Source organism: Piliocolobus tephrosceles, chromosome 16, assembly GCF_002776525.5.
Source record: "Piliocolobus tephrosceles isolate RC106 chromosome 16, ASM277652v3, whole genome shotgun sequence".
Classification (NCBI taxonomy): Eukaryota; Metazoa; Chordata; class Mammalia; order Primates; family Cercopithecidae; genus Piliocolobus; species Piliocolobus tephrosceles.
In genome coordinates, this window is record NC_045449.1 from 49,889,413 (window position 1) to 49,905,703 (window position 16,291).

The 16,291-nt window shown below is 39.3% G+C and overlaps 2 protein-coding genes across 2 annotated transcripts; both read right to left on the bottom strand.

Moving 5' to 3' along the window:
• Positions 1–712, bottom strand: LOC113220188 (keratin-associated protein 3-3). The gene has a single exon (XM_026448957.2). The coding sequence runs from the start codon at positions 659–661 to the stop codon at positions 365–367; it is 297 nt and encodes a 98-aa protein (XP_026304742.1). The 5' UTR covers positions 662–712; the 3' UTR covers positions 1–364.
• A 6,088-nt stretch (positions 713–6,800) lies between these two features.
• LOC111537426 (keratin-associated protein 3-1) lies at positions 6,801–7,405 on the bottom strand. Its single transcript, XM_023204176.2, has one exon. It carries the CDS (start codon positions 7,355–7,357, stop codon positions 7,058–7,060), a length of 300 nt encoding a protein of 99 aa, XP_023059944.1. The 5' UTR covers positions 7,358–7,405; the 3' UTR covers positions 6,801–7,057.
• Positions 7,406–16,291: the final 8,886 nt, after the last annotated feature.

Genomic DNA, 16,291 nt, shown 5'->3' on the forward strand with positions numbered 1-16,291 from the left:
TTGCCAGAGAAATATAGTTTATTGGAAAAACCACCAAGAAATTTTCTTCTATGGAAATACCTAATACAACAAACAAGAGCCAGGAAGCAGTATGATCAAGAACATGTAATCTGAGGTCTTACAGATTGAAACAGTATTTTGCTAATAAAACACATTCACCTGCCCACAGGAACCAAATGGTTATTCAGCTAAATAACCATGAAAAATACTTTTCTTTTTTCCCCCCATTAAAACCAAAGGTAAATTCTTCATATCTGGGCCATCTGATCTACGTTAACATCTGGTAAACTACTGAGGCAAGTGACTACTGACGAGACAGCTTCTGGATTCCTCGTTGTCGGGCACTGAGCAAAGTAGCCATCCATCAGCAGCTTCTTGGGAGGCAGGGCTCACAGCAGGGCTGAGTGAAGGTGGTGAGGTTGAGGGTCTCCAGGCCTGGAGTTGGCTGGCAGGAATTGAGCAGGAAGCAGGTGGGCACGCAGGGCTGAGGAATGTAGCAGGGTGGGGGACAGTTGTCACAGCAGGTGGGCTCCAGTAACCAAACTGTGTGTGGGCAGGTGCTGGGCAGGCAGACTCCACAGCGGCAGGATTTGTCGAAGGTGCAGATGGTGGTGGCGGGCCCGGTGGGGACACTGCAGCTGCGAGAGGCACAGCAATCCATGGCAATCGGTGTCTGGTTAGCTTTCAGTGTCTTAGACAGATGAGATTGGTGAGGTACAAATGTCTCCTCTCTTGTTAGGGCTCTTATATATCCTCCCAAGTGGGCATTGGTCCAGCTGGAAGGCTTCCTGTTTTGTTTATGGCATCCTTTTTCAGTGAGATTCTCTAATCTGTTTGGCATTTACATGTCCGTTAAGAGTTACTGCTCTTGTTAAGTTAATCATATTTTTGAGTCATTGACTTGTCATTTTTGTCACAAGATCGTCACATGTTTTCTTCACACATTTCTGGCATGCCAAACCTTACATGACCTTTATGGGTAATCAATCCAACTGACAATTCAGCTGTAATTTTGGAGGCCAAACTCTTCTTGTTTTCCCTCTTAATTTAAAATACTGTGGATCACATAATGTGATTTCTAATGACTAATTTCAGAATGAGTAACTCAAATGATGAATTGGACCATTTTCAGCTCAATAAAGTCAACAAGAATATGGCTATTTACAGATGAATGTTTCATGTGACTACAGGCATCTCAGATATGTTTGCATTATTTAGTGATATTATAATTCAGGTTCTATTGAGCAAGCAAAGTGGCAGAATGGTACAGGATGAAACTCCTTCTTATTATTTTTAAAAAATCCGTAGTGAATTTCTCAAGGTTGCATTATTCTATGGATTGTTTTTTTCTAAAAGAGTCTCTATTCCCAAAGTTACACCAATCTTGTGGTGAATCAAAGTATAAATTCACTGGAAGGAAGGAAGGATCCATACAGTGGCCATTCTTCGTTGAATGTACCATCAAAAGAAAACCACCTCAGCCTTGATTCATTTTCATGTGAATAGTGTATGCACTTTAAAATAAGATGAAATAGGAATTAAAAGGAGAAACCTTAAGAGTCACAGAACAACAGTAGATTTTGGCAGGAAATCTGACCCAATGCAATTTAGAACTATGGCATTCATAAAAATCACTTTTTCACTGACTTACTCCCTACTTTGCTTGTTTATTTGTTTTCATATCTTGGATCTTGAACTAGATTGAAATTCCTTTGAGGTATGCCTTAAACAACATTCTTTACTTCAGTCAGCCAGAAATTGAACCAGGTAATCTCAAATGTGTAATACTCTAGATTCCAACGTCTTCCTACACCTGTCCATGATCAGCACAAATCCTTTCAGGTAATACTATATAATTTAAATTACATACTTGTTGTGGTAATTTGTTGAATAAACAGAAAGTAAAGATTCTTGGTAGGTTGTTTCTGACGGCACATTACCAAAAACCAGTAAGATCTATTTAAAAGAGAAGAAAGCTGACTAAAATCATTGGAAAATATCAAATGTCATTCATAGGTAAGCCTTATACGTTATATGTTAAAACAACCAGTTTATCTTTTTTTCTTTTTAACAACAAAAATAAGTGACACATGTATGCCATCAAATACTATGCAGTCATAAAAAGTAAGGCAATCCCATCCTTTGAAGAAACATGGATGGAGCTGGAGGCTATTATCCTTAGTAAACTAATGCAGAAACAGAAAACCAAATACTGCGTGTTCTCACTTATAAGTGGTAGCTAAATGATGAGAACACATGGACACATAGAGGGGAATAACAGATGCTGGAAGCTATCAGAGGGTGGAAGGTGGGAGGAGGGACAGGATCAGGAAAAATAACTAATGGGTACTAGGCTTAATACCTGGGTGATGAAATAATCTGTACAACAAACCCCCACGACACAAGTTTACCTATGTAACAAACCTGCACGTGTACCCCTGAACTTAAAACTTAAAAACAAAAAAACAGAAAACAACTTTCAAATCATTTTTATTAGCAGGAATTTACAACAAATGCCAAGGGTGTTGAACATCATGCTGTTACCAGATGGTGCCATGCAGTTCTAGGCTTTTGGTGTCCCAAACAAAGAATTGGATGAGACACACACAGCAAAACGAAGCAGCAAAAGTGTATTAAGCACAGTATTACACCCTAATTAAAGGCCATTTGCTGAGCAGTAGTCATCAGGGCAATGTGGGCAAAGCTCTTTGGCTAGCAGCAAAGTGGTTCACACTCACAAGGCTGGACGCAGGTGGTGACAGAGAGCCCGCTCAGGGTTGGAGCTGGGTGGCATTTGTTGAGCAGGCAACAGGATGGCACATAGGAATCAGGCACGCAGCAGGGCAGGGGACAGGTTTCACAGCAGGTGGGCTGAAGGAGGCTGATCTCATGAGGGCAGATGCTGGGCAGGCAGACGTCACATTGACAGCTTATGTCAGAGGAACAGATAGTGGTGGCCAGGCCAGTGGGGACGCTGCAGCATCCTTGGAGCTAGGAATCACAGCAAGACATGGTGACAGTGGACCGGGAAAATGTTTTGTTGCAAAGGAAGGCTTTCTTCTACAAAGCTGTCCTCTATGGGTCTTTTATATCCACCTATCTCAGGGAACACGGCTTCTGTCCATCAGAATGTTGGACGGAACATCCTTGTTGCTGTTTACATAATCCTGTAAAAATAACTCACTGACTTCTTGTGTATCAGACACGGGATGAGCTCTCCTTCAGTTTCATTTAGTTGTGTTGCTACATTCAAACTTGCTTCCTGTTGTAGTTTCAAAATGGTGTCAGTGTAGTTTTCCACTTACTCACATGTAGACACATCCATATTGTATTAGTCAGTTCTCACGCTGCTATAGGGACATACCCGAGACTGGATAATTTATGAAGGAAATAAGTTTAATGGACTCACAGTAGACCCACCTCGGCCTCCCAAAGTGCTGGGATTACAGGCATAAGCCACTGCGCCCGGCCTCAAGAACAATTTGAAGGAAAAATGAAATACCGTTTTTTAAATTATTGTATTATCAAGGATAAACAATTATTAACATTAAGGGCAGTTGTTTTACCTTGATTATTGATGCTCATCAGAAAACTGAAAATGTGTTTGAGTTGCCAAACATTCTGCATTTCAATTCAAAGTTAATGATCCAGCCAATATTTCTTCTCTTCTGACACTGCTAATCAGTAAAGTCTGACTTTTTAAAAAAGGTTTGTTCTTACCTTGGAAACATGAATACCTTTTTAAATACTCATTGTATACACTCATTTTATTGTAGACTGTAATCACCACAGAGAAAGCAGAGCTGCTGTGTACAACAAAACATACAATTGACAGGGATAGTAGAGAATATATTGTCAAGTGTCATATACTTTCTCCTGAATAAAGACAGCCACCTATAATCACATTTCTCTTTGACATATTGCTGTCTGTGGAGAAGGCGAGTGCTTTGGTGTAGTGGAAAGAGAAGGGACTTGGGACTGGGGTTTAATTCCTTCTCTCTCCCTTATGATTTACATAACTTTTGCAAGTACTTTAGTCTTTCTCAGCCTGAGTTTCTGCACCTGTTAGTGGCCTTTCTTCACTTGTTAGTGATGCAGGGCAGGGGAGCCCCAAAGTGGGGCTTAGCCTGCAAGTGTTCTTAGCTTTGCCCAGGGAAGAATTCAAGGGCAAGCCGGAGGTAGAAAACAGCTTTATTGAAGCAGCAGTGTTATAGCTCCATGACTGCTCCTGCAGAACAGGGCTACCTCTGTAGGCTGAGAGTAGCAGCTCAGGGCAGTTTTGCATATTTACACCTACTTTTAATTAGATGTAGATTAAAGAGTGGTTTGTGCAGAAATTTCTAGGGAAGGAGTAGAAACTTTTAGGTCATTGGGTCTTTGCCATGGAAAGAGGTGGTAACTCAGGTGTTGCCACGGCAACGGTTAATTGACACGGCATGCTGGTGGACATGTCTGATTGGAAAGCTGTTTCTGTCCCCATCCTGTTTCAGCTAGCCCTCAATTTGGTCTGGTATCTGAGCCCCACCTCTGGAGTAGAGTCCCACCTTCTACCTCATTAGTATGCCCAGTAGATATTCACTCGGTGTGAGCTATTCCCAATGAAAGCAGTAAAAGTAATGAGGTAGAATGGGCTTGGTTAGTTGCATGGGGTACTTGTTACTTAGAATGCTTCTGGATGATCTAGAATCATAGAATGTTAAAACGAAAAGCAACCTTAGAGATGGTCTGATTGACCAACCCATTTTACTGCTTTAACACCTGAGACCCCAAGAACTTAATTGACTTGTTTAGGGCCACAGAAGCAGCTCAAGGCAGAGCCAGGGCTAAAACAACACATCTTCTGGTTTCCAGTTGGGGATTTATAACTAGGCAAGGGCCTGTGAATGCTAAAGACCCATGGTAGTAGTAGAAGGAACTTCGAGTTATTTTCAGTATTAAAAACAAACTCTAAATTTTTATCCTTACTAGCATGTATGAAAACATGAAACTTCTTTGGTTTTGACTAGAAAAAAGGGAACTTGGCATGGTAACAAAGGTTATTCTATAATAATCCTAAACATTTCATTGATATTTATAAATGTATTTATGAACAAAAATGAAGGAATTATTAAACTTTTTAAGAAAGCCATTTGGGAAAAATACATATTTCAAGAAATAAAAAGATGCCCAGCCTAAGTAGCCATCATCCAATGAGTGGATAAAGAAGCTGTAATATATATATTTATATAATATATATATATATACACACACACCATGAAATACTACTCAGCTGTTAAAGAGAATGAAACAATGTCTTTTGCTGCAATTTGGATGGAGCTAGAGGCCATTATTCCGAGTGAAATGGAGTGGGAAATCACAGGAATCGAAAACAAAAAACCATGTTTTCATTTATAAGTGGAAGCTAAACTAAGTATGCAGATGCATATGGAGTGAGATAATGGACTTTAGAGACTCAAAAGGTGGAGGGCGGGAGGGAGGCCAGGAACAAAACACTACACATTAGGTACGATGTATACTCCTCGGGTACGGGTGTACCAAAATCTCAGAATTCACCACCACTGTGTAATTCATCCATGTAACCAAAAAGCACTTGACTCCAAAAGCTACTGAAATAAATAAACAAACAAATAAATATTTTTAAAAGATGCTTTTTGGTGAGAAAGTTGGGAACTGCCATGTGGCAGTAATGGTGAGAGTCTCTCATGTGTAACAGGTTGATGCTGTGGACATGGTGGTTTCCACACTTCAGGACATCTCGTCCTCACAATAATCCTGAGACAAAAGCAAGGCAGAAAGTAATAACAAGCTAACTGAGACTGTAGGAAGCCAAACGATAGGTAGGAAACCACTTTAATAACAGGGAAATTGAGACTGAGAGGGAAGCATTTGGCCCAAAGGCCAAAGGCAAGTCCAAAAGTATATATATATATATGTGTATGTGTGTGTGTGTATATATATATATACATCTCACCATACCTTTATTTTCTGCAAAGACCTAATTGCACTTAGATTTTTCTAAGATAAATAAGGACATGAATTAGGAATTAGTGGTTATCATAGAAGTTTTGTTCTAATAGAAACTGTGTTTCTGCTCTCAGAATTGTGTGACTATTTCTGGTGTATAGAAAATACTACACTGTGGTCTGATATTTTAAGTATATTTCATTGTCATGATATTATATGTCACTTAGACCAGCAAACTTCTAATCATGGTCATGACTAATATAAATCAATGTAAGCCCAATTTGAGGGCACAATGAATACTCAATAAATGCTGATATTAATTCAAAATGGATTTTTTTGGAAGACAGCATATATGAAGAAATGGATGTATATGCTTCTCAAAATTGCTTTGCATTTTGAGCTCAGAATTTCAGATGACTGTGACTAGGATGATCAAATTATTTATACACACCAGCACCGTGATCAATTAATTTAGTCAATTAAGGAAGAAAGAAAAACCAATGTCAGAATCAATGGAAACTAAAATCCAGTATTTTAAAAATATTCTATTAATCTCCAGACTCTAGCATAGTGCTTGTACAGTGGATGTCTTCCAATAATATCTATTAAATAAATATCTGTTAAATAAAAAGATTCTATAAAATGAACTACCACACTTTTTACTTTTTTAACCTATCACAAATGACCAGTATCTATTTTTTCGATAAATTCCACTATGAGAGCTCTTATTCTGTTGGGGTAAATCTTGGATAGTGTGTTAACTTGCTGCTCAGGTTTAGGTAGGCATTCCACTTTCCCTAATGGGAAACATGAAAATAAATCATCACAAGGTCACATTTGCTAAGCCAGAATAAAGTTTATTAACAAATAGTCAAAATGGTTATTTCTCAAAGAGTGATGAAATAGCCTAAAAGACAGAAAGGAGGTCTCCAACTGAACCGAAAGGAGCAAAGAATTAAGAAGATTCATCAAGACTTGGCCCCGGGGATTGGGATGGCCTCAGCCTTGATGTAGGCAGCAGTGAGTGCTGAAGCCCGGGTGGTGCAGAGGACATTGGGCAGCCACCTCACGGAACCTGTGCAGACTTGGCTGGTTAACAGCAGCGGGGCTCGCAGGGACTCTCACTGCCAGGCTGAACATAGGTGGTCAGGTTGATCCCACTCAGGCCGGGAGTCGGGTGACAGTTGTTAAGCAGCCAGCAAGTTGGCACATAGGTATCAGGCTTGCAGCAGGGTGGGGGGCAGGTATCACAGCAGATGGGCTGAAGGAGGCTGATCTCATGTGGGCAGGTGCTGGGTAGGCAGACTCCACAGCGGCAGCTTTTATCAAAGGAGCAGAAGGTGGTGGCAGGGCCAGTGGGGACGCTGCAGGAGCGGAGAGCACAGCAATCCATAGCAATGGGAGGTGGGTTTTTGTTGAGTTGAGAGAAGTCCTTTGGTGTCTCGATGCTCCTCTCTTCTACCCTGGCTCTTATATACCCATCTCCCTGGGCGTCAGCCTATCACTGAGGGTTTTTTCCCCATGTTTCACGTTATAGCTATCTCCATAAAAACCGTCTAATTACTTAAGTGTTTATTACCTAAGATACACTGCTCACCTCATAAAAGAGATTTAGGTTGTTTTGTTGTCAAATTAGGACTCTTCACATTGCCAGTGTGTCACTACACAGAAAGCTTCATTCCAGTCTTCAAAGGTACCGGGCCATTATCTTCTAATCGTTATACCCTCACTAATAATGGCTTGGTATGCCAGGCATCTGTAAACCTTTCCCACTTCTTTTGTTTACTTTTCAGATGAAGAGGACAAGTAAGCTTTTTTTTTGTTTGTTGTTCTACCGGTGACCAAAGGTTCTATGTGATCCTTTAGGCCCTCGGCTGAAAAAGTGATATCACATTTTATATTTATTATTTGTGGCTCCAAGAAATGAATGAAGATGAATGGATAGAATCTATAGAGAAACAGATTTTGGTTTTGTGTAAAGAGGCACTTTTTATAGAACTGTAACAAATCATTTGTTCTCCATTCCTTTCAAATATGCTGCGAACGATAACTTGGTAAGAACCTGCAGGGGGAGTGAAGACCTGCATGGGTGACAAAGATGGGTGTTCTTTAAGCTCCATCCGACTGTGTTATAAATGAAGATATTTATGACCAAAAATCTAGTTGTATTGGGCCATTCAGAAGCTAAATGGTGCAGTATTTCCCAGACTGAGTTCCGTGAACACCGGTTCCAAGGGACTTAAAAGTGTTCTCTGGTAAATAAGTTTGGGAAAGGCTGAGTTCTTCATTGTTGGGCCTCTCGGAGCCTTTAATGTGCTAAGGTGCTCTACGACTTTTCAATACAGAGATAGAGCATGTATTTTTCTCCAAACTTACTTGACCGTGGACTGCTTTTTGTTTGTTTTCAGAGATTAGCTTTACAGGTCAGTGCTTTATGGAACATACTTGGGGAGATTTAGCAACATCTTACAGCAAGCTTGTCCAACCTGTGGCATAGGCCACATGTGGCCCAGAATGGCATTGAATGTAGCACAGCACAAATTTGTAAACTTTCTTAAAACATTATGACATTTTTTGTGATTTTTTTTCTTTTTTTTTGCTCATCAGCTGTCATTAGTGTTAGTGTTTTTTACGTGTGGCCCAAGACAATTCTTCTTCTTTCAAAGTGGTCCAGGGAAGCCAAAACATCGAACACCCCTGTCTTATTTCCAGGCTCTGTGGTCCAGAATAGAGACATTTCCAAGTTTCATCTAAACCACTAAAACTCTAAAAATAAAGTTTTAAAGGTAGATGAAGGTAGAAAATTTAGTATGATTTAGAATTACTTTAGAATAGGAAAAATATTGAACTGGTAAAACCTTTAGAAATAGCTTACTTAGAAAGGTTTAAAAACATGTATATATTTTCTTGACCCATTTTTTCACATAAGATGGCTCAAGTTCTAAAGACAAGTAGAAAATTGTACAATGCAGAGGAATCAAAAGCCAAATGAGATGCAAATCAACAAGATGATGGATTAAAAAAAATGCTTAGCATGAAACTGCTTTCATTGTAGCCATTTTCTTATTGGAATGATTTTGCAGTTTTGGATCCCTATGCTAGAATTTACATCTCTCTTAGATATTTACATATCAAAATTAGAATTTACATATCAAATGCTCATTGATTGAACACCTGCTGTATGTTGGGCATCATGCAAAAAGTCGCCATAGGCTCCTGCCCTTACAGGGGTCATAGAAAAGAAGAGAAATACAGAGAAGTAAACCTGCAAACAATAACAAAGGATTGTACATTTAGATTTTCCAGGTTATGATATGACAGTTTAGAGATAGAAGCTATAGGCTTTACCTCGAAAACTTAGGAAGCCCTTCACAGAAAGAGAACATTTGTTTGGATCTTGAAGGGTGAAAAGGAGCTTAGCAGATTGAAATAAATAGGAAGGAGATTTCAGCCATTAAAACAAAATGCCTCGGGGCACTCATGGGAGGACAAAAAGTGTTGCCTGGTTGAAGCATAGGTTCTGAATCTGTTGGAATGGAGGTGGAAAGATGGGTTAGTGCCACAGTATGAAGAATTTGTACTGTGCTTAGTATCCTACACTTAGGATTTTGAACTTTATCTTGTAGGCAATGGTCATTATCTAAGGGTTGCTGAACAGGTATGTGGCATGACTAGATTTTGGAAATACACTGTAGTTTTTGAGGGGAGGTTCGTCATAGTTATCATTGTCACTTACTAAGTATTAGGTAATGTGCTGAGTGCTTTGCATGCTTTGTCTCATACAGTTCTTACAACAACCTTATGATGATGTATGCAATGATATTATCCTTGCCCTTTGACAGACAAGGAACCTGAGGCACAGAGGGGCTAAGTAGCTAGTGAGTGAGTAGGTGGCATTTGAAGCCAAGTAGTGTGGCTTCAGATTTCATGGCCTTAATCACTGTGCCAGATTCCCTCTTGCTTTAGGGGTATTTTCTGACTACAGTGCAGGGGACCCTCAAGATTAGTTGAGTGTGAGATTGGTAGGAAGGATGGGGCCAGGTCATTGCAGGTCTTGGGACCACAAGGGGAGTTGGGTTTAGAGCTGTTTTCGTAATCAAAAGACTATGCTGTAGAAAGGAGGTAATTTGGAGACAGGGACAATAATTAGGAAGCTATTTGGGTGTTCTAGGGGAGTGAGGAGTATCTTAGAAGATATCATAGTTTTGTGGGAATACAGAAGAGGGACTTATCAGAGATTGCTTATCACATCATTCAGTTTTTAGGGACCACCATTTGGGTAGTACATCAGTTTCCACAATAAAATTAATATTTTTGTTTTTAAGGTAATGGGAACACTAATCCTCTGCTAACACTTTGCATGTGTTGGATGTATACCATGTGTCAGGCATGGTGCTAAGTATTATTGTATATCTTCTTCCTTGTATCTTACAGCCCTTTAAGATCACTATTGGGTACACTGTTATTGCACCCATTTCACAGATGATGAAACCAAGAGTAAGGATATTAAGTAATAATTTTAAAGTCACACCAAATGATGGCTCACCTGATAGCAATCGCTTGCACAAAATCAATATTTTTGTGGAATTAAATTTTATATAATTGTAGATTATGCTCATGTACTTTTTAAATTTATTAGTGTCTTCAACAAAATGTGCTAGGTGCTAAGCATAGAGCAATAAACAGGTCAGATAAGGTCCTTGTTGTCAAAGTGTTAATTCTAGTGGGAGAAACAGACAGTAAAAAAACTAAGAAATGAATAAATAAGAACTCCAGAGAAGTGCCAGGGAGTGTACCTACCTTAGTTAGAGTGGTCAGAGTGGCTGGACTATAGTGAAGAGAAGGAGTGTATTAGGAAATGAGGTTACAGAAGGTGGCAGATGGCAAGCCATGCAGGACTTTTTAGTTGTTCTACACAGTTTAGATTTTGCTCTAAGGGTGTTGAAATCCACTGGATGACTTTAAGAATGGAGTGATAACATGCGATTTATGTTCACAGGAAAATGAACTGCAGCAGAGCAGAGTGGAAACTGGCACGACTAGAAAGTGTGAGGATAAACAGTTGATGCTAGTTTTTGATGAACTGTTAAGAGGTGGTAGAGTTTGGAAGCCCTTTTGAAAGTAGAGATGAAAGGTCATGCTGATTGAGAGGATGTGTGGAGCCAAGGATCATATCTAGGTGTCAGATTTACTCGTAAAAAAGACTGCTATCTGGAGTGATAGGAAAGGGATTGGAGATGAATTTAGTTTGGGACCTACAGACAAAGCATCCTGAAGCTGTGAGAGGAAGCCCAGCTGGAGGTGAAGATTTGGGAGGCTCCAACATATGGGAAAAATTTTGCTTCCTATGATGTGCCTGGACTGAGAATGAGATAGTCACTTTTATGTGCGTTAGTCATGTTTTGCTGTGAGCCACTTTGTGCCTTACCAACATCCATCTCCCAACAACTCAGTGAATTTCTGGGTGGCTGTTGGGAAACGCCTTCCACGGTGGCACCTCCTGAGTCAGCAGGGATGTTAGGAAGCTTCACACCTCAGGGCCACTCAATTTTCCTAAAGCCTGTTGGAATTCTTCATCCCTTCACAAAAGCAGGATATAGAAACCTTTAAAGTTTGTCATCCTAATAAAAATGCCTAGTAAGTAAAAACATGTGGTCTTCATTTCCTGAATTGCATGATCTTTGAAACTGCCAATGCATTCCCTTGTAATATAGATCAAAAGAAAGAATGGCTGGTATCAGGGCTGCCATTGATATCAATTTATTCTTTGTTTACTTTGCTATTTGCTGAGCATTCACGCAAAGGATTCTGGGCTTGGGTTAAATGGTGAACTTTGGGAGTTTTTTCCAGTTGCATCAGATTGTTTCTTTTTTTCCAGTTTGTGGTTATAGTCAAGCCTGATATATCTCTTGCCACCTTATTAGCTTGCACTAAAAATTACCCCCAAATTGAATTTCTTTTAAATGGAAATAGTGATGTTTTCCACTTGAGGGCATCTGATAGTCTCTAGAGTTGTCATCTGGCAACATGCAGAGCTGATCTCATAGCTTTCAGTCACGTGGCACATGCAACATTCTTGCAAGTGGTTGCTTAGCCAGCTGGCTGGAAGTGTTACCTATTTTTTCCTGGGAACCCTAGGCTTTCAGTTTAATTCTCGTGTATTATTGTAGGCTGTGGAGTATACAGATAGTAACAGATAATTATATATGATTAATATATTAAAAATGTATTAACTAAATTAATCTGTTTAGGAAAATAGACACTCAATAAAATTTGAGTACCTACTATATGCCAGGCACTGGTGAAATAAAATTTCAAGCTGCCTACTATGTGAAATATTGAGATATTTAAACTTATAATTATTCTAAAGTAAGCTTTGGAATTTTCATCCTTGGAATTATTTTCTAGCAATAGTTGTACTTTACAATTTTATTTTGAATCAGAGACCTTTTTCTCAATTGATTAGATAAATCTGACTACTGCATTGAATTAAGTAACTACTGTTTTTCCAAAGAACTCCTGTAGTACTAAAAATTTTTTGAAATTAAGAGACTTAATTGTTATATATTTAAATATTAGCTGACACTAGGGTTTAAAATATATTTTGAGTTTTTAGCTTATTTTAGTAAACATATAGTTGAATATATGAAAAGAGCAAACTCTCATACAGAATTTTCTGTGTAACAGATTTTTTTAAAAAGTGCATTACATGTATCATGTCATTTAATTCTTACCACAACCCTATGAGGCTGGTATTAAAGCTATCCTCTCTTTTATAGCTAAAGGAAACTGAGGCATAGGGCAGTTAAGTAAGTTGCTCAAGGTCAATAGCTGGTAAGTGGTGGAATTAAAATCTGAACCAAAGCCATCTGGCTCCAGAGTCTATGTTCTTAGTCACTATACATTGATCTATAATCTCTCTATTATTGATTATTACATTTTCTAAGAGAAAATACATAACTTGGTTTATTTCAACCAATCTCTGTTGAGCACCTGGTATTTGCTTTGTACTGTGCTAGGAGACTTACGACATTCAAGGACAAGCAGGACATGGTGTACCCTTAAATATCATAGAATTTACTGGGATTCTCAGGGTACACAGGGCTTGAATGCAAGGTAGAGGAGTAGGAAAGGCATTCCAGCTGTAAGGAACAGCTGCAGTAAATGCATAGAAGAAGCGGAAAAGAACAAATGGTTGTTAGGAAGTCGTGAATAGTGCAGTGTGTCTAGAGAACCATTGTGTGAGATAAAAGCAAGATGTAGAGTCTTGACCCCAGGATGAGGAGTTTGAACTTGAATTAAGTAGACCCATGGAGAACCACTGGTATATATTTTTCTAAGGCAGGGAAGTTACCTCTTTAACTCCTTCATTTGTAAATATGGCTAATGTTACTATCACATTGATAGGATGTTTAAAGAATAAATTAAAGAAAGCATTAAAATGTGCAACGCAGTGCCTGGAACATAGTAAGTCCTCAATAAATGCTCCTAATAGGTGTGATGGTTGTTACTAAATAAGCAGAGGGAGGCTGGAGCTTTTTTTTCCCTGACATTTTCAGGTATTCTTTCTCTTCAACAATAGGGCATCTAGGGCTAAATTTGGGAGTTTGGCTTTTAGGTTTCTCATGCCTGGGAAGCCTGCCTGTTGATAGTCTTCATTATAGTTTTTGTAACCAGTGAAGACCCCACCTCCGCAAAGGAAACTGTGCCCCTCGACCTTGCTTTGCTGAAGCCCTGTGAGATCACTGGGAAGCAGTTTGTACTCCTCATGTCCCCTCTACCACGTTGCCTTTTTCAGGAGGCAGCCATCACAAATGCCTAGCAGGATTTATTACTCAGAGGGGACTGAAGAAGTGCTCTATCTGCTTGAGCGTAACTTCTTCCTCATTCCGTCTTTCTCATTACTCTCTGTGATTTACATGAAATGATACAATTTATATTTTGATACAGTTAGAAATTTCCTCTGTAGAATAAGATGTGTTGCAACAGCTTGTAATCATAGCTGGTCAGTTTTCCTGAGTGGAAATTTGACTTCTGAGTCCATTGGGATGAAAAGAGCAGAAAGGAGGAAGATAACATGAGGAAAACGTTCCCACAAATATTAAGCATGTTTTGATTTTTGAGAGTACACCACATTCAGTGCTGGAGGTGAAGATTTGAAAGGCCTCAACACACAGATGAAAATTTTGCTTTCTATGAAGTGCTTGAACTGAGAATGAGATGATCATTTTTGTGTGATTCATTTTATTCAAATGGAATACAACATCACCCTGAGCAATGCTCTTCCTATTTTTAAAGCTGTTTTCCACACATGACTATCTGGCTCGTGCTATTCTCTCCACAGCCAAAAGGGCTTTCTGCTCCTGAAGACATACATTTGAATGAGAAGAGGAATAGAAAATAAAATTTTTTGAGCACGTACTATGTGCCAGGCATATTACTATTAATAACCTTATTTATTATTCACAGCAATACTGTGCCATATTAGAATCCCCATCTGATATGCAATACAAAACTGAGCTTCTGAGAATATTTGTCTAAGGTCACAGTGAGTGAGAGTAGATTTGGGATTTTAAACTCAGGTCTTCTGATTCCTTTCTCATCTCACTCTCTGTCCCTTCCTACAGTTAAAAACGTCTTTAGAGTGATCAAATTGTTAACCATACTCAAACACAATAGCAGTCCCCAGCCTTTTTGACACAAGGGGACTGGTTTCATGGAGGACAATTTTTCCACGGACGGTGGGTGGGATGGGAGTGGGATGGTTTTGGGATGAAACTGTCCCATCTCAGACAGATTCTCACAAGGAGTGTGCAACCTGGATCCCTCGCATGTGCAGTTCACAGTAGGCTTTGCGGTCCTATGAAAATCTAATGCCGCTGCCGATCTGCTGATCTGACAGGAGGCGGAGCTCAGGCGGGAATACTTGCTCCTCTGCTGCTCACCTCCTGCTATGTGATCCAGTTCCTAACAGGCCAGGGACAGGTATCGCTCTGCAGCCCAGGAGTTGGGGACCCCTGAAAAACAACATGACAAGTTTGTTTTGCTTAGTACGTGTTAACACACAAAGCAAGTGTTTCGTATTACTTCTAGTCTCAGCTTCCGGTTCCCTCTAACTTCTATCCCTAGCTTTTGTGCAGCTCTCTTTCCGTTTGGCCCCATCTGATCACTAAACCAACAAGTGTAGGAGTAAAGGGTAAAAATGTTAACCTCAGAGTTGCCTGAATTCTCTCTCTAGGATTCTATTGTTTTGTCTCCCTCAACCTCTCCTGAATAGAGAACCTTGAATTTCCTTCTTTTAAGAGTCTTTTTGTGGCTGTTGCTGTCAACCTCTGTCATGTCTAGCTCTTCTCTAACTTCCTCATGCTTCCTGGCTTCAGTTGCTCTGAAAATCCTGAGTTCTTTCCCTTCTTCCTACCGTGAGCTTCTCAGCCCACTAGGATCTTTTTTTCCAGGGTCACAGGTGTCGTCTTTTGAACAAGTCAGTACTGTCTTTGAGTTAACATAATTGTAGTTCTTTACTCTGACCCCATTCAGAAAAAGACTTCTCTGATCCTTTTGGGAAAATATTTGGTTTGTTTCATTCATGCAACTAAAATAAATAAGATACTAAAAAATTGAGAAAGCAAAAGTCTTGACATTTTGTATGTTAAATGTTAACCCATTAAAAGCCAGGGATTTTGATTTTCGTGTTGTGTAGTGTACCAGTCCTGTTTCTCTATCTCATATTTGTAATGCAGGAACAAAGAAGAAAAAAGAGAACATGCTTAGAAATGAATAGGCCAACATAGGCTCATAATACTTGGTGCTTTTGATTAGTCTCTGTCAACCTCACAAAACAATTTTACTAAACTCTAAGTCTGCAGTCTTACCAGTCTTTCCTAAGGCTTTCATGTTTTAGTTGATGTGATGATTCAACATTTTCTCCCTTCAAGTTTCTCAAAATCCCTTTGTGTCTTTCAGTTTTTAAAACTAATTCTGTCTAATGGCATTTAACAGAATAATCATGATGGACAATAGGTTTCTTAAGTCAGAGTTATGATTTGGGGGATAAGTCAGTCATTAACAAAGGGCCGTCTGCAGTCAGTTGTCTGGGCACATCCCACTTTTCATGGAAGGCTTTTGGTAGAAAAGGTAGAACTTTCTTAACTACAGAGCTTAACGTTGACAAGTAATCTTTCTAGTTTCTCAGTTGGATTCTATCAGGCCTAAAATGCTGTAATTCTCTGACTGCCATCTCCAAAGCTCTGAGATAATTTTTTTCTCATATCCACTATGGTGATTAATGAAAGGGAGTAAGTGAACATTCTGTACAAATGGCTCACTA